Source organism: Botrytis sinoallii, assembly GCF_014898435.1.
Source record: "Botrytis sinoallii strain Bc 23 chromosome Unknown BSIN_010, whole genome shotgun sequence".
Lineage (NCBI taxonomy): Eukaryota > Fungi > Ascomycota > Leotiomycetes > Helotiales > Sclerotiniaceae > Botrytis > Botrytis sinoallii.
Window position 1 is genome coordinate 876,162 of NW_024066037.1, and position 22,928 is coordinate 899,089.

General features: G+C 43.3%; 7 protein-coding genes across 7 annotated transcripts; 4 read left to right on the forward strand and 3 right to left on the reverse strand.

Moving 5' to 3' along the window:
* Window positions 1-622: 622 nt before the first annotated feature.
* On the reverse strand, window positions 623-2,558 carry EAF02_006400 (uncharacterized protein; the record flags this gene model as incomplete). The annotated part of the gene is made up of 5 exons (XM_038902448.1): window positions 623-1,670; window positions 1,718-1,802; window positions 1,849-2,194; window positions 2,249-2,279; window positions 2,470-2,558. The coding sequence occupies 5 exons, from the start codon at window positions 2,556-2,558 to the stop codon at window positions 623-625; spliced, it is 1,599 nt and encodes a 532-aa protein (XP_038757668.1).
* Window positions 2,559-6,085: 3,527 nt separating this feature from the next.
* On the reverse strand, window positions 6,086-6,724 carry EAF02_006401 (uncharacterized protein; the record flags this gene model as incomplete). The annotated part of the gene is made up of 1 exon (XM_038902449.1): window positions 6,086-6,724. One exon carries the CDS (start codon window positions 6,722-6,724, stop codon window positions 6,086-6,088), a length of 639 nt encoding a protein of 212 aa, XP_038757669.1.
* A 468-nt stretch (window positions 6,725-7,192) lies between these two features.
* On the forward strand, window positions 7,193-7,765 carry EAF02_006402 (uncharacterized protein; the record flags this gene model as incomplete). The annotated part of the gene is made up of 1 exon (XM_038902450.1): window positions 7,193-7,765. One exon carries the CDS (start codon window positions 7,193-7,195, stop codon window positions 7,763-7,765), a length of 573 nt encoding a protein of 190 aa, XP_038757670.1.
* Window positions 7,766-8,379: 614 nt separating this feature from the next.
* EAF02_006403 (uncharacterized protein) lies at window positions 8,380-9,607 on the reverse strand (the record flags this gene model as incomplete). Its single annotated transcript, XM_038902451.1, has 3 exons — window positions 8,380-9,288; window positions 9,349-9,492; window positions 9,545-9,607. The coding sequence occupies 3 exons, from the start codon at window positions 9,605-9,607 to the stop codon at window positions 8,380-8,382; spliced, it is 1,116 nt and encodes a 371-aa protein (XP_038757671.1).
* Window positions 9,608-12,977: 3,370 nt separating this feature from the next.
* On the forward strand, window positions 12,978-14,741 carry EAF02_006404 (uncharacterized protein; the record flags this gene model as incomplete). The annotated part of the gene is made up of 4 exons (XM_038902452.1): window positions 12,978-13,361; window positions 13,512-13,607; window positions 13,657-14,304; window positions 14,355-14,741. 4 exons carry the CDS (start codon window positions 12,978-12,980, stop codon window positions 14,739-14,741), a joined length of 1,515 nt encoding a protein of 504 aa, XP_038757672.1.
* A 1,300-nt stretch (window positions 14,742-16,041) lies between these two features.
* On the forward strand, window positions 16,042-18,872 carry EAF02_006405 (uncharacterized protein; the record flags this gene model as incomplete). The annotated part of the gene is made up of 3 exons (XM_038902453.1): window positions 16,042-17,767; window positions 17,815-17,932; window positions 17,981-18,872. 3 exons carry the CDS (start codon window positions 16,042-16,044, stop codon window positions 18,870-18,872), a joined length of 2,736 nt encoding a protein of 911 aa, XP_038757673.1.
* Window positions 18,873-19,865: 993 nt separating this feature from the next.
* Window positions 19,866-22,062, forward strand: EAF02_006406 (uncharacterized protein; the record flags this gene model as incomplete). The annotated part of the gene is made up of 2 exons (XM_038902454.1): window positions 19,866-19,983; window positions 20,048-22,062. 2 exons carry the CDS (start codon window positions 19,866-19,868, stop codon window positions 22,060-22,062), a joined length of 2,133 nt encoding a protein of 710 aa, XP_038757674.1.
* Window positions 22,063-22,928: the final 866 nt, after the last annotated feature.

The window sequence follows — 22,928 nt, forward strand, 5'->3', positions numbered from 1 at the left end:
GAATCTCGGTACATGGATGTTTTTTTTTTGCGGACTTTGGAATGCTTGCTCGATGTCGTTTTGGGGAATCGGATTTGGGGGATTGTTGATGGATATTGGATGTGTGATATTGATTCTTTTGTAGTCTGTGGATGTTAAGTCATTTTGTGTAATTAGATACTTCTCCTGATATTACAATCTTGTTCTTCAGTCATCTGTGTATCAAACTCGTCCCTCAAACTTGCACCTGTTCATAATACATACAACAGGATGGGTATTTCCAATGGTTTCATTGTAGCCGAAACGGAAAAACACGAATGTATATATGATTCTATCTAACCACACGACGTTTAAATTTTAAATATTCAGTCTAAAAGTATCCCACGTTCCCCAGTGCATGTTGTACTCGCAACCTCTCGGAAAATCTAAAGGCTCAAAATTGCACCATAACCCTCCTCACACATATGCATAGAAAAGTTCGCGTTACTCCCAACCTACCCCCCTCTTGTTTCCTTAGACCGAGATTCCATCCGTTCCAACTCCTCGCTATTAATCATACTATCCTCCCTAACCCTATTTTCACAAAACCGAGAATACCAAATATATATATGTCCAATAAGAGTTTGCACCAAAGAAACCAGGCTCAACATGCGTGTTGACCCAGCGAATCAGAAGAGGAAGATGGTGTTTCGAAATGACCCGCATGAGTACCCCGATCCATATTCTCTATCTCCGTAGTACGGTTATTTGCAATCTTATTTTCCGCTTCGCAATCTTTTCTTTCCTCGTCCGTCAGTCCAGCTGTCGCGGAGTCAATTTTGCAAAAGGGAATCAGGATGCACAATGCGATACTAGCGCATGTGACCTCGAACCAAAATACGGCTCTGTAACTTTCTCGCAAACTCCCGCTTTTGTTCTGCACGGCGTTTGCAATGATTTCAGAGAGACCGAGGCATACCGCGATAGAGAATTGCATTATCGAGTTTATCAGGGCGCCTGCAAGACCCTGTTGAGACGAAGGTAAAGAAGTAGTGATGAAGATAGTGGTGACGTTGAATGTTATATCTATACCAAGAGTTGCAAAGGTCATTGCGGTGAATACCCATGCCCAGAATGTTGCATGTATGGGAGCGAGTGCGAATAGTAAAGGGGCAATGATCCAGCATATACCAGAGAAGATAATCAGAGCTGTGCCGGGAATGAGATGGAGTATGAAGCCGCCGAATGTACCGATAAGACATCCGCCAATAGCAAGTGGAATAAACCATGCAACCAGTTGCAGGCACGAAGCACCCAGTATATTGGTACAATAGAATGTAGCATAAAGCAGGAAGACTCCAAGACTTCCGTATGTGAAGAATAAAGCGATGAATAGAGGTTTCATGTTCGGGACAGCAAAAAGCGAATATGGTAGGAGTGGCTGACTTGCAACATATCGTTCGACATACATCGCGATTGCGAAAAGAACTATCCCTGACACAAGTGTAACAATGATATATGAGGTCTTGAATCCGTGCGGCGCATAAGCGCTTTGCGTTATGGCGAAAACAAAAAGTATGAAACTGGCTGCTAGAAGCCCTGATCCAAGCCAATCCATCTGAAGGTCATCGCGCTTATCGTTTTCGGATGGAATGCAAAGCATTGCAGAAGCGACACTCAAGAAAGACAAAATAGCCCCCACCCAGAAGAACCTAAAACGAGTTAATCCAATCCATTAAATAGATATAATTGTACATACCATGCCCATTTAGCAAATTCGGCAGTCAGCCCAGCAAAGAAAATGCCAATGAAAAATCCAGCGGCCCCACATGCACCATATATACCTAAGAAGCGGTCAGATATGTATTGGTTTTATCAAGGGTTACTCACTGAAAACGAGATTCTTCCTTGGTCCTGGTCGATATGTTCGACCTAGTAACATCATCCCGGATGGCATGAATGCAGCTGGGCCCAGCCCCTGCAAAGCCCGGCATATGTCAAGCATATATTGATCTTTCGAGAATCCAGCAATCAACGACCAGAGCGTGAGCCACGCGAGACCACCGATATAAACTCGTCTTCCACCGTATATATCTGCCAGTCTACCGAAGGGTAGCATTACGGATGAAACCATCAGAGAATAAGCTGTTGCTGGCCATGTTGATGAGGATATTGGAATATTGAGATCTTTCATAAGGCTTGGAACAATGACGGCAAATCCGCTAACGAAATACTCCTGTACGAAAGGCGTAAGAACGTAACCATTTCTCACTATTTGATTTCGACATACCGAAAGAACTTGAGAAACACAAGTAGAAAATCTGAGACATCTCATACATCAGCGCTGAAAAGGGGCGGTTAGAGTCGAGACACTGTCTCCATATCGGTGGGTTTTGACTCTTCAGGTCGTTTGAGAGGAAAACCATTTGAAAGATCGACATCACCAGAAAGATCCAAGTGGAACAGATGGAACACGGCAAATTTACAAGATAGAAGAGGAGGATGACGTACACAAATCCGATTTCAGTCCATACTGTCTTGAACTGAGGCGGTCTTTGGCGACCTAAGCGCTCGATATCAGATTTCGCTAAATTCGACATGAGAAATATACAAACAGATCACCGAGGAAAGTACGGGGAGACTATTCTAGGTACTTGTACTTTCACAGTAGGTAGGGACAAACAAATTTATTAGGACGTAGAGTCCAATCAGCGGTTAAGGCGCACACTCTTGCGCACTTTCGCACATTGTTGGATGATGGTCCACATATTTCCAAAATGCCGTTCAAGCACCCCTCCAAATCCCTCAGGATATTTGCATACTCGACCAGATGGCTGGTATCAAAGAATATCCATACAGCGGATGCAGCGCCTATTCCACACTTGTCGGCGAGACTTCCCCGATCCTTGCCAGCAGATAGTTCAGAAGACACGACCAATGATATGTTTGCACATGCTGTTATGTGCTTTGATGGAGTACTCGGTCATTCTAGACGCAAAAGGACGCAAAAGGACTCAAAACTTTAACTACTGATTCTGACCATAGATAGACAAGATGGAGCAATGCTTGTTGTAATGAATATTTGGATGATTGGAAGAGATAATTCTGCTAAAGAAGATGATGGGGGAGTGGAGAAGGTCCACGAATAAGCACTAAGGGTTGACAATGGTTAGCTCAGCCGTTGCCATTTTTGCCAGATGAACGAAGAACGCCAAATGATAGAAAAGCAGCAAGCTGGCGGTAGAAAAGGGTTAAACGCCCGTCGGCAGTTACTACCTATACGAGGGCGTGTTTTTAATGATTGCCGGGTCCGTGCGCAAGCACTTTTTCCATATCAAAACTTATTCATTTTAGAATTCAATATTAAATCAATTAATATTATTATATATTTGAAATTTTGTAAAGTAATAAATTTTTATTTAAAATTTAATAATATAGTTTTAGTTTTTTTTATTAAAGTTTTTAATTAAGTCGAAATTTATATTGAATTTTTAATACTTAAAATTTCTATAAGAAATATACTTATTTTAAGAATCAAATTTCTATATAGAATTTTATTATTAATTCAATTTAAAAATTAATAATTCTAATATCAAATTAATTATTAATTAAATCTCTTTATATTTTTCAAATTTTAAAGTTTTATAATGAATATTTGAATTATTATATATTTATAAATATATAGAATAAAGCATGGTTTTGATGAGGAAATTCGCTTAAATTTTAGCTCGGCATTCATCAAAGACACGCCCTCGTATGAGCTCATGAGTAAGCCGCTTAGCCAATCACCCTATCTCGAACTTGTCTCGAGCCCATCAACTCCATAAGCTAAGCCAGCGGACCTTGAAGTTTCATCTATAATACTTCCACCAACCTTCTCTTCCATTTCAATACAAATAATGAGGTTTTGAATGTCAACCCAAGGGAAAATACAATTGAAGCCACGAGGGCATTATCGAGCCTGGCTATTGCCAGATCAGCATGCTATGGGAAGCTCGAGCCATTGAGAATTCCACGTATGGAGCATACTTGGTATTCCTCCGTGGCATCTCCGTATTTATGCAGAATCAGTTTCATACCAAGTGGCGCATAACAGCCTCTACTCTCAGCTATATTTCTTCGAGCCCGACACTCAAATGAGTGTGCATTCTCAAGGAGGACGCAAAATTTGGTACGCAAAAGCTTGCTTTTCAGAGTACTACGGTATCTGCTGCCCAAGCAAAGTAAGTGCCCGAATATATGCACCCAGAAAGATCGCTGGCATTCAGAAAGTGCCGTTATAGAGTGAAATATATCGAACAAGTATGTATGCTTGGGTACACGTGCTTTCACTCCCGAAATAGTTTCTGGAACACCTCGTGCGAAAGCATTACCTACATTGGACGGATCATTCGGCAGCGACTTGTTCGCCACGATATTTAACGGGGAAAGTGGACCGAAGAATACCCGTGACACGCACCTCTTGTTGTGGCGGTGAAATGAGCGTTTTCGGTCTCCGTCTGTTGCTTGACTAGACGACAAATAGCATGCTGAGATGCGTCAACGGTTATCTGAATCTCGAACCCACCCGATCTGTTCCACGCGATGCAAATCAGGCACTGCGGCTGAATTTCCAGGCTGCATGTACATCAACGCATAAAACAATGCTGCATCCAGAAACTCTGTGCTGTTCTTCCCTTGGCATCCGACCTCTTTAATTTGATATCACTTGAGAATACACTTCTCAGCCGCCTCATCCGCTTCACCCCTTCCATAGTACCATTCTTGAGCCTGGACTTAATCCTTCAACTCGTTTTCAAATCCTGTACACCTTTTCTCCACTATTCTGAGACCTCGCCTCAGTACAGAACTCGTCTCTTGTAACACTAGGTCGTGTGACCTCTTGAGAGTTTCTTGGTGTTCCCATATTCCCTATCATGTGTTCAATAGTTGCATTCTCTCCATAATAATAGAGAGACGACAGAATCCTCGAGTAAACGTTCTTCTCAAGCACGAAGAACACAGAGACGATGGCAAGGCCATACTCCAGTTATTCCAGTGTGTCGAGGTTGTCATCATAACATCTCTCTCCTAGCCAGTAGTTAAGCTGAACAAATGGTAGACTACATCTCTACCTCTATCTCACCCATTCTTATCATTTAATGTCTCTGTGCTATTATAGTGAGATACCAGGCTCACTTCAACTTCTTGAGGCCCTTTAATTCAATCTTCTATATATCCTAGAGTCATGCTAGGTGCATTATTGCCATACTTACCACCTGTAGACAAGATATCTTGCGCTATAAACAGCCGAACGGGAAGCAGGGTAAGCAGAAATGATTTATCTCAGCACAATTTAAGAGTTCTGGATTTACCAGAGCTGCAGGATTTATTTGAATTAAAGGTGCTTTTTCGTATGTACCAGAGACGGAAACCGATGTAGCCATCTTGCTCTTATTGAGGGCCATCGTCCGGCTAACTTCACAAACTAATCTTAAACCCAAGTTTAGAAACTCTTTCTAGACGTCTCCAGAGCCAAGTAGCCAACAATAAAAGAAAAGATTGGATAATCAGAAGGGTTCTTTGCTCGTGATCTTTCCTCAACGAAATTAGCTTGCGCTGAAGTCTAGATGGCGTCAATCCACAAATCTCTACCCGCAATTTGAATTCTAATCAGACTCTATATTCCAGATGAGTACAATATACCAAACGGATATCAAGTATCTCTTTAACAATCCCCATGATTAGACAATTCTTCGATTCATTTTCAGAAGATGCAGAAGCACAAATTTGCTGATTTCCTGGGATAAACAATTTGGTTATAAAACACCGGAGGCACGTACGTAGATTTGAAACCCCAGCATAAAGCATACTCAACATGCCCATCCCAAAACCCATCTCTCTCTACTCTACTTCATCCACCAGTCCCCCCTCAATCTCTACGTATACAAATCCAAATCAATCTCATGATCCATCTCCTCCCCCTGCGTCTCCGTCTGCGTAGCCATGCCCACAAACCCCACATTCACATTCTTGACCTCCTTCTCCACAACCTGCTCCACCCTCATCAAAACATACCAATATCCCTCTTTCATATGCTCCTCACATCTCGCATTGCGACTCAAAATCATCACATCCTGTTTCCTCTCTACCCCATCCTCATTACCCAACGCCCGGCCTTACTTAACACATCCGCCTCGCTACCCTCGGAAAATACCCCTTCGACTTCATCGCGCGGCTCGTACGCGAGAAAATATCGATGCACTTCTGTGCATGTGGTGAGGGAAAGGTGCGAAAATCGGTAATAGGTCGTGCACGCTGGGAGTTTAGCCACGGGTGAAGGAAAATACATGATAGTGAGGGAGTCGACGAGGAAAGTGTAGAAGCGTTGGAGATCAGGAGGGAAAGAAGATGAGAGAGGAAGTGGTTTGCGGCAGCAGAAATACGGCGCGCTGGGTAGGGAGGGGATGATCGTGGTAGAGGAGGGAGCGGCGGTGCGGGTGTTGGGTGGGGGAGAGGGTTTTTTGTAGGCGCCTGCTGAGGGGGGTTTGGGGGTAGATCGGGGTGTGTGTTTGGGTGTTCCTTTGGGAGTGCCTTTTGGAGTGCTCTTTTGGGTTTGTTGTTTTGAAGCTCCTTTTGAGAGAGGCTTGGTGATTTTAGATGGTTTGAGGGTTGCTTTGGTGGGTTTTAAAATGTCGACGTCGACGTCGGCGATGTCTTCTTCGGCTTCTTTACTAGGTTTGTATGTATCATCTCGATCACCTTTTTTCTGGCCCGCTCGTGGCATTTTTGCTTCTGATTGCTTATTTCTGGGTTTGACTATCGTTATATAAGGAGGAAAAGTAGATGATTTCTTCGAAGATTAAAAAGACCGAAGAATAGTATGAAATTCGTTATTCTTTGTTGTGCTAAAACTTCCCCTAAGACGCATTTCGATTCTCTTGTTTGTGTAGTCGTTAGTACTTGAAGTTTCCACATTAATGTCTCATACTGATTCCTTTGTTCTGAAAACCAAACTGATTCAGAACAACGCCGATAAAACCTCATAAAGCTATGTCATTTCTTTATGTATGGATGGAATTTCAAGCCTCTCCAATCGGATAAAGAAACATTTTGCCGGGATAGCAACACTGTAAAATTCGGATTAATTACCAGGCCCTTAAAATTCGTACATAATACAATACTCCAATTGTACACAAGTAGCAAAAGGATATCCCTATACAAATTCTCAATCCTTACAAGCATCATCCCCAAAATGCCTTGGCCCAATTCCCTTTCCCAACGCCCCCCTATCTCCACTCCAAGCGAGGGCACCAAAAACACCACCTCACCACCTTCCAAAACCCAACCCAGAATCGACGAGAAAGCAGATCACAAATCTTCTCCTACAGATCCCGATCGACGCTCCTCCTTCATCTCCCCCACCACTGTAGTCCCTACAAGTACCCAATCCACTCCACCCCAACACCTCACCGCAGAAGCCCTCCTCGCACTAACCTCCCAACCTCTCAGTCACGGCGGAGTCTGGAGTTCTGCATCCCCCACCCCACGCGCCCGATTTCTCCCACGAGCCACCGAAAAAATCTACACCCTCAGCAACGGAGCCATCTACCCCAAAACTGTCCGCCAACTAGCTGACGCTAAACGCTGGATATCGAGGCGCAAAAATAGGGAAAACTTCCAGAGAATTGAAGCAAAGGAAGAGCATCTGGCTCAGCAGAGAGAAAGAGAGCGATGGTTTAAGCCGGCGAAGAAAATTGAGTATTATGACGAGGAGGGTACAATGAGCTGGGGTGCTTGGGAGAAGAAAAAATGGGCTCGATGTTGAATTAAAATCCGGGGCAGATCTAGATATAGATTTTCTTTCCGAGCAGCGAGTAGAAATTGAACAAAGACGAACGAGATTGGAAACTTCCTTACACGTCGTATTCGCAACATCTTCTTTAATACCTTTTCTGATTCAGAGACTGGTCTCGTTGAAGAATTCTTAGTTTTTGAAATTAAATATACAATTTGACATCGTAATCTTACATAAATTTGATATTCCAGATGGAACAAATGATTGAGTGACTATACGTGAAGTGATACAAATATCAAGAAACTTTTGATTTAACAAATTGCAATCTGAGCCGGTACAAATACTGTTGTGTATGCCATGTATACATTCGTGGAGACCCGAACCACAGTCATGAAAAGTGAAAATATCAGTAAGTTTCGCTTGATAACATTTCCGATAGTTTGTGAGAATCTGGTTACATTGAACGAAAACAATGAAATGGGATTGAAAAGATTGGGAAGGAAAGGAGCGTTAGAGAGCAATCAACATCCTCGATGTAGACATTACATTATCCCCTATGCCAAAACATTATGTCTCTATGACCACACCCTTCTCTTGAAGTTCTGAAAATGATATCGCTTTCCAATGGTATACCCAACAACTTTTTAGTCAATACCAAAGAATGCACTATCAAATTGACCATGCTCCATTTCGCCTATGTCTCCTCCAACATTTCCATCGTCATCATTCCCAAAGAATAAATCATCAAATACACTTTCGTCGGCTCCGACCATATTGTCGAGATTTGAGTCCATGTTCATGTTATTATTATTGTTATTATTGTTGTCATTCGTATCATTGCCAGCAGCCATATTCAGGATATCATCCATCATATCTCCTTGAGCAGTGGTCGTAGTGATGTTTGCGCCATTATGATTATTATTGTTATTATTATTAGAAGAAGCCTCGTTAGAAGGTTGTAAATCGTTCATGTTGAAATCTTGAGGATTGCTCCCAAACGTTGAGAGGTCGAACTCGGTATTTTGTGTGTGGTTATTATCTTGACTTTGAGTATTGGTAGCTGTGTCCAGCATTGAAAAATCCATGCTGTCGAAGTTGAGAGCTGCGGAATCTACATTGGTAGCGCTGTCTGGATTATCGAAAAGGGAATCGATTGAAGAATCTTGTCCGCCTCCTGTGGCCGTTGCAGGGGCGTCTGTAGAAGCAGGAAGCGTAGTGTTTATTCCAAGGCCAATTGGTTGGGATTTGTTGTCGTTTGTACTGGGTGGAGATAAAATCGTAGGCTCTTTCATCTCTTCCTCATCTCTAGTTTCTTTCGCCATTTCAATTTTGATTGGGGTTTCCTCTTCCTTCGCAATTGTTGGCATGGAATTGTTGTCTTGGATCGTCTCTTGCTTTATTGCCGAAGTTGTATCTTCGTATGGGATATGCGGAGGTGGTGTGGGCTCATGTGCGACGGGGATCTCTATGTTTTGAGCAGGCGGGTTCTCTGCCGCAATTCGTTTCGATCGCAATTCCTCTAAATCTCGACCCAAAACAGATTTTGCTCGTATCTGTATTCTCAGGTCAATGCCGCGCAACTAAATATTCAAGCAAGCAGTCAGTCTACTTACAATCTCAGCTTCAAGATCGTCCAAAGCTCGGTGGAAATTGTCGGTTATAGATGGAATAGTCGAGTGTAGTCTTATGGCGGAAATGGCCATAGATTTCCCTCCCTCTATACCTGTAGCGCGAAGAGCTTTGCCAGTCTCTATAAGCTGATAAATGTGTTAGATTATGAGTTAATGATCGAATTCCCAGAGCACATACAATCGCATTGATCTGGATTTGCAGAATCTCCAAAGGAGTTTTGGGTTGTTGTGCTTGAGCCATGGTCAAAAGGGAGTTAGTGTGCTAGCAGCTGGTGTGAAGGTTGGTAGAAGAGTTTTCTGAGAACAAGATTGAATCTATTATAGAGGAGAGAAGAGTCGACCTTCCTGTCTAGAAAAGATATCTGTATGGTGAATATTGGTAGACTTTTAGGTTTCCACTGTTGGTTTCATCATAGTACAGATGAAAGTCATTGGAAGCTCGGCGAACATTGTTCCGATCATCCCCACTTTAAATATCACTGTACCAAGCTTACACAAGTCTCACAAGGCTTTGCACGGTTTACTAATAATTGATGCTCAATCAAAGCTTTTTGTCATATCCCCTTGTTCCTGTAGTTCGGCAGGTACGGGCCTGTATAGAGAATAGTCAGAATCAAAATCAAAATCAAAATTCAGCATATGCCAATCAGCCAGCCTATCTACATACGCATACACAACTAATCCAAAATACAGTTGAGTTATGTCTTTCCTTGATACAATTTTGATGCCTCACCGCATGCAAAGACGTTCAAGAGGCTTGTGCAAAGCTACTAACTAGGAGTGATCTTTAAAGTAAGATGGTAAAACTGGAGGGGTAATGTAGCAAAAGGAATGGTGAATGAGTAGGTATGATGTAAAGATTTATTGCCCTCAGACCTTGATGTTGCGATAGAAATGTGTTCACTCAATGCAGGTGATATCTCGCTGTTGGTTTCATGTTGGATAACGTGGAGCTATTGACGAATGAGTTGCTAACACACCCATGTTGACCTTTTCAATGCTTTTGAGGCACAAATGAGGCGTAAAATCACACCTCCCTGATAAGCAAAGCAATTTCACCCTAAAATATTACCCATCACCCAGTGGAAGCAAAGGATAGAAGGAGGTTCGATGGTATTCCGCTCCATAGGAAGTGGCCGAGACGAATCCAAAAATATTCTTGAATCAAGGCGTACAGTGCCTGATGAATCTGATAACAACCTTTAGGAGAACTTCCATAATTGCTTCATACCTAAGATGCTTATTAGTTGGTTACTCGAATCTGTTAGATGATCTCCTTAATAACACAACTTCTTATCCGTCATTAGCTTGTCGGAACTATCAAGAAAATGGGTTATCCGTCGAAACTAGAGCTGTCGGGACGTAAACTTTGATTAAACCCCTCTGATGAGATTGCAAGATAAGCTTCGATTCCATGTCTGTGTGTGGTGCTTACTGCACTGCTCAATGCTCATGCCTGGGGCCGCACGGAAGTTTAACTTCAAGAAAGATGGGATGATCTGTCCACAAGACGTTGACTTATACCTTGTACTATCGTATCGATTGAGTAATTTGCCAATCGGTATCCCTTGATATTCCTTCCCGTCGGTACAGCATCATCTACTTCCTTAAAGTAACTTTCTCGGACCGCTCCAGCGGGCAGCATTTGAATAGAGTAATGATTCCGTTCCGTGCGTGCTGTGCTGTGCAATGGGGGGTCTTGTTGGTAGTTTACATACAGACAAGACAGTTCATGCACAGTATCCTGACTGTAGGTGGTGGCCAATGAAGATTGAATTGAACCCAGGTAGGGTAGGTAGGAGACAGGTATCTGACGACCAATCAAAAGATTCCCGTGAATTGATTTGAGGAAGCAGTCGAATGAAGTAATTTGGGAAAGAATCAAGATTTTGGGTAAAGGAGATAGAAGAAGCCAAGATATTTATAGAAAGATATATTGAGGAAGTGAATCTATATCCTGTAGGTACCTAGCTGACTGTATGTTTATGATAGATGTCCTCACGGAATTGAGTTTATATCTTACCTAGTAGCTAGCTAGGGTAGGTATAGTTTACCAATTGATTGTGAATGACATGTCCCTACTCCGTACAGTCCTGAATCTGAGCCGTTCATAATTATCACATGTTCAACCAAAATCAACAGCCAGTATACAAATAAACAGCAAGTATATTACTTATTGATATGTATCTAACTTATATACTTCAATGGAATCTTGACAGAACTTCAAGCCAATGAATCTTGCGCAGCTGGAGTACTCAATGATACCCATGAGAAGAAATCATGGACGATAATGTCCCATCCAATACACGAGCAGATATCTTCCCCATCCCACCCCACCATATATAATATCCGGAAATAATGAATATCTGAAGGCGAACCTCTTAATTGAATCAATTGAATTTATCCCAAAGAGTTCACTTGCATTGAGAGGAAGGAATCGCCGTACATAAGCGAAAGAAGCAGACGGAAATTAGCAGTTGAGCAGTCAATCACATCACCTGCAGGACCTAGTAGGTATGGGATGTCCTCATGTGTATTGAGGGAGAGAAAGAATATAAAAATCTGTTGGCTTGGTGAACCCAAAGGAATGGTAGGTAGGCAGTGCGTAGAAAGAAAGGACGCACATGAATATGGATGAACCCGATTGTCGTTGTTAGTTGATATATAAACAGAATATACACATACACAGTCTCACAGTACAATTCAAACGAGTGAATCGATGATAATCCATAACCTCAGGTACCTACATATCATCCCCTAGTAATATTCCATCTTTTGGCTTACCCGGACCCTATCTGGTACCTAGTAGCCTTGTCTCTTGATTAGCGTAGAAACTAACAGAAAGAAAGAAGAGCTACAACCTACCGTTTTTACCAGAAAAAGGACCCTCCTTCATTCAACTTGCAGTAAAAGTAATTTGCGCCAAACTTCTACTTTCACCTCCCCCCCCGCCCCAGTTTCTCTTCGTTCAACATCTTTTTTCCTACTGTGTGCAAGAAAAATCATTTGCAGCGTCGTCTCTTTCCATCTCTCTTTTTCAATCTACTGTCAATACAAGGGCGTTTGGATCTTCGAGTGGTGTTTGTCTCCTCTCTATTCCTCTCGTCTGTTTTTACGGTCGTGATTGATTAATCTCTTTCATATTCATACATCTCCAATCTATCATCATCGTCTCATCCTCTCTATTTCTCACTCGGTCTTCTGGCATTTGGTCGCAGAAAACCCCTCCTTTATCGATCTCTTACTCTCTGCTACTTCTGCATCATCCGAAGCTTGATCTTGAACTTCCTCTGTTCACTTTGAATTCCAAAGTTCAATTATTCATTCACACAACAAGTGATTAACAACTTGTTGCTTATTTAACTTTCTCATCGATCTATTTCGCAAGTCATTTATCGAATTTTCGAGTCTCACGCGCTTCTTATCGTTCAAGTTACACAAGAACGTAAATCAGCGCACCTTCGCAACTCAACTTTTTTCGTTCCTTGTATCTTCGATCTCTTTTCGATCCTCTCCAGACAATTTCCTACTTCCGATTTCTAAGTCTATCTACTTCCGATCAAGTTTTTCAAGGAAACCACTTCAAGTACCATCTTTGATCATATATTACAATGGCAGACAACGGTGCTCCAGGCAGTGCTCAGCTCCCACCACCACCGCAGACTTCTGCTGGTGCGCCAGGCTATGAGAATGGCCACAACAGCCAGGGCAATCCTTCGCATATGCCACCGCCACCACTTCCACCAGTCATTATTCCGCAAAACACAAATCCAATCCCAACTGCTATTACATCTCCTATGGGCGAGAATGGTGGGGTAATGTCGCCAGACAGCGCTGGTGGATTTGTTCGCCGAGCTGCACCGGAACCAAACAAGCGCGCATTATATGTTGGAGGTCTTGACCCAAGAGTCACTGAAGAAATACTCCGTCAAATTTTTGAGACAACTGGCCATGTTCAAAATGTCAAAATCATTCCTGACAAGAATGTAGGTGCTGTCAGTATCAATCTTTTTCATTGCCGTCATATCCCAAAGCTTTGAGCCTTAGGAGCCTACGAAACTTCCTAATAGGGTTTTAACAGTTTCAACTCTTTCCTTTTCCATACATTTTCACTTGACTATAACATTATGCTAATCGAGGTTCAGTCAAAGGGATTCAACTATGGTTTCGTCGAATATGATGATCCCGGAGCAGCTGAGAGAGCCATGCAAACTTTGAATGGAAGACGTGTCCACCAGGCTGTAAGTGTCGCTCTATGGGTCCTTCAAGCAGCAGACTAATCTCATACAGGAAATTCGAGTGAACTGGGCTTACCAATCGAACACATCAAACAAGGAAGATACATCAAACCACTTCCACATCTTTGTTGGAGACCTCTCAAACGAAGTGAATGACGAGGTTCTATTACAGGCTTTCTCTGCCTTTGGATCTGTGTCCGAGGCACGTGTTATGTGGGATATGAAGACAGGAAGATCCAGGGGCTACGGCTTTGCTGCTTTCCGTGAGCGTCAGGATGCTGAGAAGGCACTAAGCTCTATGGACGGTGAATGGCTGGGCTCCCGAGCTATTCGTTGCAACTGGGCCAACCAGAAGGGCCAGCCATCTATCTCGCAGCAACAAGCCATGTCTGCCATGGGCATGACTCCTACCACGCCTTTTGGTCATCATCACTTCCCAACCCATGGTGTTCAGAGCTATGATATGATTGTTCAACAAACTCCCCAATGGCAAACCACTTGCTATGTCGGAAACTTGACACCATACACAACACAACAGGATCTTGTCCCATTGTTCCAGAATTTTGGATATGTTGTCGAGACTCGTTTCCAAGCCGATCGAGGCTTTGCTTTTGTAAAGATGGACTCTCATGAGAATGCCGCACTCGCCATTTGTCAATTGAGTGGATACAATGTCAATGGTCGTCCTCTCAAGTGTAGTGTAAGTTTGATTTTTCCCTTCATATCTCTTCTATGCTAACGATTCTCTAGTGGGGTAAGGATAAAGCACCCACCTCAGCAGGCTTCGATGGCTCTCAGCAAAGCTACAGCCCTCAAGCTGGACCAACTCCTGGTGGATTCCCAGGTACACCCAACGCTTATTTCCCACAATACGGTGGAATGCCTCCGCAAGCTGGACCTCAATCAGCTGGACCCATGGCTAATCAGCAGTCCCCAGGCCAATTCGCTGGTCAACAAGGAGGATACGGTGGCCCTCCAGCTCAATCTCCAGCACAATACAGCAACCAACCCATGGGATATGGTGGCCCTGCCAGTGCTGGAGGATATGGTCGTGGTGCTCAACCAACACCAACCGCGCAGTGGAGTGCTCCCGCTACGCAAAGTTACGGAAACGGCTTTGGTGGTTACCAAGGCTAATTTTCTATACGGCCGCACGCATTTATGACCTCTTTTGGAGCAACTATTTTCAGGTGTATTTTGCTTTGTCAAGTTCTTATGGTCTTATGGGGAGCCGGGATATTAAATTTTGGTGGCATAATCTCATTTCCGCAGCTGTGCTTTGGTCTCTTATTTGACGGCTAGGCCGAGCAGCGTTGAAGTTGCATAGGGCGCTCTATTTCAAGATAATTTTCTTTCCATCCGTCGTAGTTTTCCTATGTTCCCTAGTGTTGGAAAGGTGATTGTTACGTCCATCAAAAAAGTTGTTTTCTTCTCTTCTAGGTTATCTTCGCCTTTGGATTATTTTTCTGCATTTGATTTATGGTCTCTCGTTCTTCGCCTTTTCTCCTCATGAGTCCACGAATCTACTATAGCGACTACCCCGTTTATATTGTGCCATGACACTTCTTCTTTTTGGTCAACATTGTCATTATCGATATGGCTGGCTGTTACATAAAATATGTTATACGAAAGATTGTAATGAAAATGATAGGATTGACCTAAGATTTTTCGGCAGAATCGAAGGATTTGCTTGGCAGGTAGGAAGCCAAAATGGGATGAGGGCACTGTAGAGTTAGAATCATTCACAGCTACCCATAAAAAGTAATGCTGTCCAACATCAACAATGAAAACTACAGATCCTCTCTACTCTATATTTATGATGGTGAAATAGGAATCGATCGCTTTGTGACTCGATAGATGATCAATAGATCAGTGAAGATGCCTCACTCAAGGTTGGAATGATCCACCAAGGGGGGGGAGGGGTATCATGGTGTCTGGGTCTTGTAAGGCTGAGATTTGAAAACATTGTATGAGAAAGATCACATGGTTAGGTTAGATATGATGATCAAGCAAACTACCTACCTAGTAGGCACTAATACCTGAATATTAGATGAATAGATGAACTGACGGCATTCCTAGCTGTTAGAGGTCTTGGCCCACTGAATGGTTCCTGGCTGTTATAAGCTTGAGATCAATTGATACCAAGTGCTAATAAACTCAATAAACTATCAAATGGATGGATGTACACACAATTAGGTTTGGTAATTGCCCCATAAAATTTCCTTACATAAATCAATGTGGGGTAACCTAAATTGATTGATTTGATACGACGCGGTCCTTCCCAACGCGGCTTCCCGTGACGCGAGGAAATGACAAAACAATTTTCAATTGTTCAATTCGTCACTTACATAGTACTGTACTCTATTCACTTACCTACAACAGGAAGAGGTGAAACTAAATGCATTGCTAACAATTCGCACTTTCCCCAAACGATTTTATGCCACTTGGCCGTACCATTCCTCCAGCACTTTCTTCACTCACTAGAAGTCTTTTCGCGCAACGCTGGAGAGCGCATCCTCATTCAACATTCTACAACACCAATGCACCAACTCGAGGAGCTTCATACTCTTCTATCGCAAACGCGATGTTAAAACGAGCGGTCAAAGCTAAGGCTACAGAGCCTTCACATCCGAATGCGAAGAACGATGCAAAAAAGATAGCAATTACGCCAAATAATTTGACACGAAATGGAAATATTCAAGAATCATTAAAACCCAAACCTTCGCAGGCAATTGGCGGATTTATACAGCCCCTAAGGCCAGCTTCAGCAAATGGGAAGTTATTGTCTAAGGAGAGTCAATCGACCGTTATATCAAGTGTCGGCAGCTCTCGTATGAGTTCGTTATTCAGCGGGGATGACGCATTTAAAGATACCCAGAATAGCAGCTTTGATCTTCTGGAAGACTTTGCGGACGAATTTAGCGAGGACGATGCCATAGATTTCGATTACAGTTATACTTTGCCTACACAACCTTTGTCTACCAATGCTTCCATAGCAGCGCCCCCAAAGCCTACCTTTCCAACAATACCTTCGTCCCCATTCGGCGAACGATTCAATGCACAACGTGTGCCAAGTAGTAGCGCGCAGACTTGGTCGTCCTCGCCACCTGCAAATAAAGGAACGCCACCTGGAGCTCTAAAACGAAGAGAGCGAGAGCGAGAGCAATTGGCGGCAAAGTCTGCCATAGTCGTTGAAGACGACGAGGCACCAAAATCGAAACGACGTACATTACCATGGCTGCAGCAGAAGTCAGAACAAGATGAGGTATCGCTTAAACAAGAGCAAGCCGAAGAGTCAAGCTCCGAAGGGATTGGCTCATCTGCTGCCCCAGTTTGTTTCAAATGTAAAAAGACGGGTCATTATGTCAACGAGTGCCCTACCAATGGGAAGGGAAAGCCAAGCGAGTGGGATTTTAGCCCTCTACCTCATGACAAGAAAGATAAGCATTTGCCATGGAACACAACCGCAAGTAAGGTTGCAGAGGAGAGGAGGGCGGTCAAGGAGATGCGAAAGAGAAAAATTGACAAAGCTGAAAAGGCTGCAGCGGAGTCCCATGGGCGTACTAAGACTGCTAAACTGGCCCCGATTCAGTTAACTGACGAGCAAAATCGGGTCAAGGACCTTGTTGTGGATCAGGGCAAAAGTGTCTTTTTTACTGGATCTGCAGGTACTGGAAAATCCGTTTTGATGAGATCAATCATTGCTGCGTTGAAAAAGAAATATGTCCGCGAGGGTGACCGAGTTGCTGTCACAGCTTCTACAGGCTTAGCTGCCTGTAATATTGGGGGCGTGACACTGCACAGTTTTGGGGGTATTGGACTGGGTAAGGAGGATGTACCTACGCTTATAAAGAAAATAAAGAAAAACAACAAAGCTAAGCTTCGATGGACAAGAACTAAGGTTCTAATCATTGATGAGATTTCTATGGTTGATGGCGATTTGTTCGATAAGTTAGAGGAGATTGCCAGAGGAATGCGTAACAATGGCCGACCGTTTGGAGGTATACAACTTGTGATCACCGGAGACTTCTTCCAACTACCTCCCGTTCCAGATTACAACCAAAAAAGTCGAGGTGTCAAATTCGCATTTGACGCTGCTACTTGGGGAACTGCAATTCATCATACAATTGGTCTAACAGAAGTATTTCGTCAGAAGGATCCTGGTAAGTTGGATCCATTATATCTATTCACTTAGGCTAACACTTTATAGTGTTTGCAAATATGTTAAACGAGATGCGGCTGGGGAAGGTCTCTCAAGACACTATAAAAGCTTTCGTTGAGATGAAACGCGCTATAAATTATGAAGACGACTTGACAGCTACAGAATTGTGCGTATAGGTGCATTGTCAACCCTTTTCATTACTAACTGTTGTTAGATTCCCAACCCGAAATGAGGTCGAGAATTCGAATACATTTAGACTGAGAAACCTACACGGCAAGGCATACAGGTTTGAGGCTGTCGACTCTGGGTCAATTACCGATGAAGGGATGAGGGAAAAACTTCTTTCCAACATGATGGCTCCTAAATCGATTGAATTGAAGAAGGGAGCTCAAGTCATGCTAATCAAAAACATGGATGATGGTCTGGTAAACGGATCACTTGGAAAAGTTGTTGCTTTTATGAGTGAAAAGTCGTTCGAGATCTACGATGCCAACCCAGATATACTCAACGAAAAAGAACTTTCCGATGCCGAAGAAGAAAACCACCGCCAATCAGATCTCGCAAGGTTCAAACAGACTAACAAGGAGCTACCTATTACTGGCGTCTCCAATCATGGAAGACTGTTTCCATTGGTGCGATTTTCTATCCCAGATGGAACTGTAAGAGACCTTCTTGTTCAGCCAGAGGATTGGAAGATTGAACTTCCTAACGGAGAGGTCCAGGCGCAGCGCAGCCAACTTCCTCTTATTCTTGCCTGGGCACTTTCCATTCATAAAGCACAAGGGCAAACCCTGGAGCGTGTCAAGATTGACTTGAAAAGAGTGTTCGAGAACGGCCAAGCTTATGTTGCGTTGAGTCGGGCAACAAGTCAGGCTGGCTTGGAGGTTCAGAATTTCGATCCAAAGAAAGTTATGGCCCACCCAAGGGTTGCAGAATTTTACAACAGCTTGTATAGCGTCAACAAAGCTTTGGCACACCCAAGAGTTGCGAAAGCAGATCCGCCAAAGATACCAACGAAACCCATCAAGCCATTGCAAGACGACAATTTCTTCGACGAGGACGAGGAAGAGATGGCACGCCAATTCAGAAGTGGCGGGCATCTATGAGAATAATGCCGGTAGATTTCGGGGTGTTGCAGGAGTCACTGGAATTTGCTTAGATTTGCTCGATTGAGCTGTAAGGGTTATATGGTAGGCGATCTATGAATAGGTATTGAACCCGCAAAAACGGGATTGACTTTGCACGGCGCCATTGTTAAGTATGGGATGAAAAGACGAGTACGAGTTATACCCTCCATCTCCATGTGTATTAAATTTACTTACGAACAAATTACAAGGACTTCTTGTAAAATAGCTAATACAAACTGAATCCACACCATCACCTCCTTACCACCCATGGAATGTTTATACTTCAAGGAATGCTCGGGATATGTAATGTCGAAAATGTCTCTCATGTTGTAATACATACCTACCTACTCTCTGTGCACCACCTCACCATATATCTACCTAGTACTTCTTAAGATGATTAAATCATCATCAAAAGTATCGCCCACGAGTATATTCAAATAGATCTGGTGATAATGACGCTCTTTCTTGTTGTACCTACTAGGCACATACCTGCCTAGGTATATTGATGACTTGATTGATTGCCCAGTGAGTACGTTTCGTCCGTCTTGTAGGATCTACAACGAGACCTTCCTAACAAACCTTGAAATTCACCCCGCGCTACCTATCTATCTATCGATAAGGCGGCGGGGATGATATCTTGAGGCGGCGATTATTATCACTAGCTCTAAAACCCGATATACTTTTTTGTCTCACCTCGCGCCTCGCTATTACCTACCCTTGTAAACTCCCAACCATCAGAAAGAAAAATTAACAAAGCTGTCAAGTTTGTCAAGTTTGTTTCACGAGAAACACTTTCTCTTACACCCATTGCACCCATTTCGAATCATCATTCCACCAATAATTCTCTCTATCTTCATTCATTGAGAGCTATTTACCCAAAACTACGCGCTTATACCACCATCCATCTCTTACTGCATATCACGAAACTTTCTTCCCAGCCAGTGGTGAACTGCCAAAGAAACGAAACCCAACATGTCGAACCAATTTATTGGGCTTACCATGTTGGTGACGTTAAGTTCTCCACCTGGTGCACAATTGCGAGGTATCGTCAGTAGTATCGAACCGGGTAAAAGCTTGACTTTACGAGAAGGTTGGTGCTCACGTAACGTTAGCAAACGATTTCATTGCATTAGCTAACAAGAAGTGCCTCATAGTTACATGCCCATCTAACGGCAAATATGTCCCTGAGTTTACAATTAACGCGGCGGAAATTACGGAATTGATTGAGGCTCGGAATGAAAATGTCAAGCCGCCCTCTCCGGTTATACAACAGAAGCCAGCGGTTGTACCTGCGTCGGTTGCGAAAAAGTTTGAGGATCCGGCGATTCTGAGCATGGGAAGGAGGCCGGGATCGGTAGCTTCTCCTGCAGCATCGATTCCATCGTATTCTCAATTGGAGAGTGCTTCGATGGAACGCGATGGTTCAGCCCGAACTGTTGTTGGTCGTGAGAATAGGCGCAAAGAACAGAATACTTCATCCACCTTGCCCGATAGTTTGACAAGTCAGGAAATACACGATCAGGCGGAACTAGAGCATAAAGAAGCGGAGATTTTGGAAGAACTCGATACAGAACTAGCTGGATTGTCGGTAGAGCCCGCTTTGACCAAATCAGGACGACAACGAACTCGCAGGAGAAAGAACCAAGGAAAGAAGCCTGTAGAACGTGTCTTCCAGGAGCCAATCGTTGGCCCTTCCAAAAATACCCCCGGATCAAAAGGTTGGAGACAAACTCCTTTGCTGGAACCGGTCACTTCATTTCAACCATTTGCAACCCTGAAAAAGTCTCAAAGAAGGGGTAACAGGAATATGGACGAGAACGGATGGGCTACTGAAGAAGCAACCGACGTGCAAGAGATGGGAGATTTTGACTTTGCTGGTAGTTTGGCAAAATTTGACAAGAAATCTGTTTTCAACCAAATGCAGGCTGAGGACGCTATAGCAGAATCAGACCGCCTAGTCGGACACAATCGCTTACCCAAGGCAAAGCCCGGAACGTATGGGGGAAAGAATCTTCATCCTACCGAGAATGTTTTGGATACGCCAAACGGTGCGACAAAGGCTCCCGAACTTTGGAAGAGTGACGCTGATGATACCGACATCCAAGAAATAAGTAGTCAGAGAGGTTCAGGGAGTGGTAGAAACTCTCGTGCACGAAGACCAGAGAATAAAATAGCCAACCATCACAGACCTATTTCACGGAAAGGAAGTACTGTTCCAAGCTCCCAACCATCACGAAATATTTCAGTGGCGCCGTCAAAGCCTATGTTGTATCTTGTTCCTTCAGATCGTCGATGTGAGCCTATCTCTGCGCTACAGATGCTTAACCTGGAGAATATCGCAGATGCTGAACTTGGCCTCACCGAAGACATGATGACTGAGAATGCAGGTCGTGGTATTGCTGAAGTTGGATTGTCGGCTGTGAACACTGGAGGTCGTGGTTTGACCCAAGGCAAGAAGTCTACTGTTCCAACGGTTATAGTCTTCGCCGGGAACAATAAGAGTGGACTCCGAGCTGTAGCAGCAGGTCGACATCTCCGAAATCACGGTCTTAACGTTGTGGTTTGCGTCCTCGGTCTTGAACGTGATTCCGAACTTTTAGTTGGGCTTAGATGTCAAATCAAAGTTTTCCGCAGTTTTGGTGGTAAAGTTTTTACCAAGACCGAACTTCTTGATTTCATTAAAACATCAGGCGCACCTATCGATCTCATTATAGATGGTCTTCTTGGTCTCACAATGTCATTCGAAGAATTACGAACAGGTGATCAGGCTGCAGCTTACGAACTCATTGAATGGGCCAACCGAAGTAAAGCATCGGTTCTCGCCATTGATGTTCCTACGGGCATTGATCCCACGAGTGGAAAGGTCAGTGTAATTGATGGACGAAAATTATACATCCACGCGAGATATGTCGTTGCAATGGGAGCACCTAAGAAAGGTCTATTAGAAGCAATGAGTATGGGTGAGGGAGTTGGTGACGAGGAGAAATCAGGATTAGGAATTACAAGTGCAAACGCGAAAGCGAGTGGGGAATGGCAACTTTTCGTTGCGGATATTGGACTTGGGATGGCGGTTTGGAAGAAAGCTGGTACGAGAGTCAGAAGAGGAGTGGAGTTTGAGGGTAGTTGGGTATTGGGAATGAGGTTTCAGAGCGGTGCGGTAGTTGCATGAATCTCGCGTCGAGATTGAGATTAAGGTTTATTTCCTAGTGGGCTAATTATTATATGGTGTGCGTGGATGGGATGGGATGGGATGGGATCAAAAGCATAAATTTGGGAGTGGGTGTTGAACGGGATTAATAGCATTGCAGTGGCGTTCTAGTTGTTGCATATTTTTGGCATTGGCTTGCTGCTTGGCTAACTGGCTGGTTGGGTTGGCTTTGGAAGATGAGAAGATGGAAATGAATGAAACGAAATGACAAGGTAGTAATAACTTACTTGTTCTTAGATGAGATGATGATATCATGGAAGAGGAGAAATGGGAATTAGATATAGATATAGATATCAATACCAGTATCAATATCTTACTTTTATCAGTGAAACACAGGGTTTTCATCTTTGCTTTCATTTTGTTTTTCGGACTACTGGTAGTGAAAGTTCATCTCTTGGGTATATGAGTCATCACGCATTAGTTTTGCGATATAAAGATTACGATGCGAAGTTGTAAGGTTTGTAGATGATTAGAGGAGAGAAACTGAGGGGGGTTGGATTGAATTGGGTTGGGTGATTTGTATAGATGGTCTGTATAGATGATCTGTATTACATGTATTAAGTTCTATGTGGACTAAATTACTATTACTATTACGGATATAATATGGTATGTATAGTATGCTTTATGGTGTTGGGGTATATATCTAGGTATCTAGGTATGTGTATCTAGGTAATTCATGGATATGTGAATAGGGGTATAAACTCGGATAGTTATGGAGGAGATGTGTCAGATGGTGAGGTGGTGAGGTTGTTTGTTAATCTGTTTTATATGTGGAAGGTTGGTATTTGAGTGTGAGTGAGTATATCGTTTAAATATCAACTTCCAGT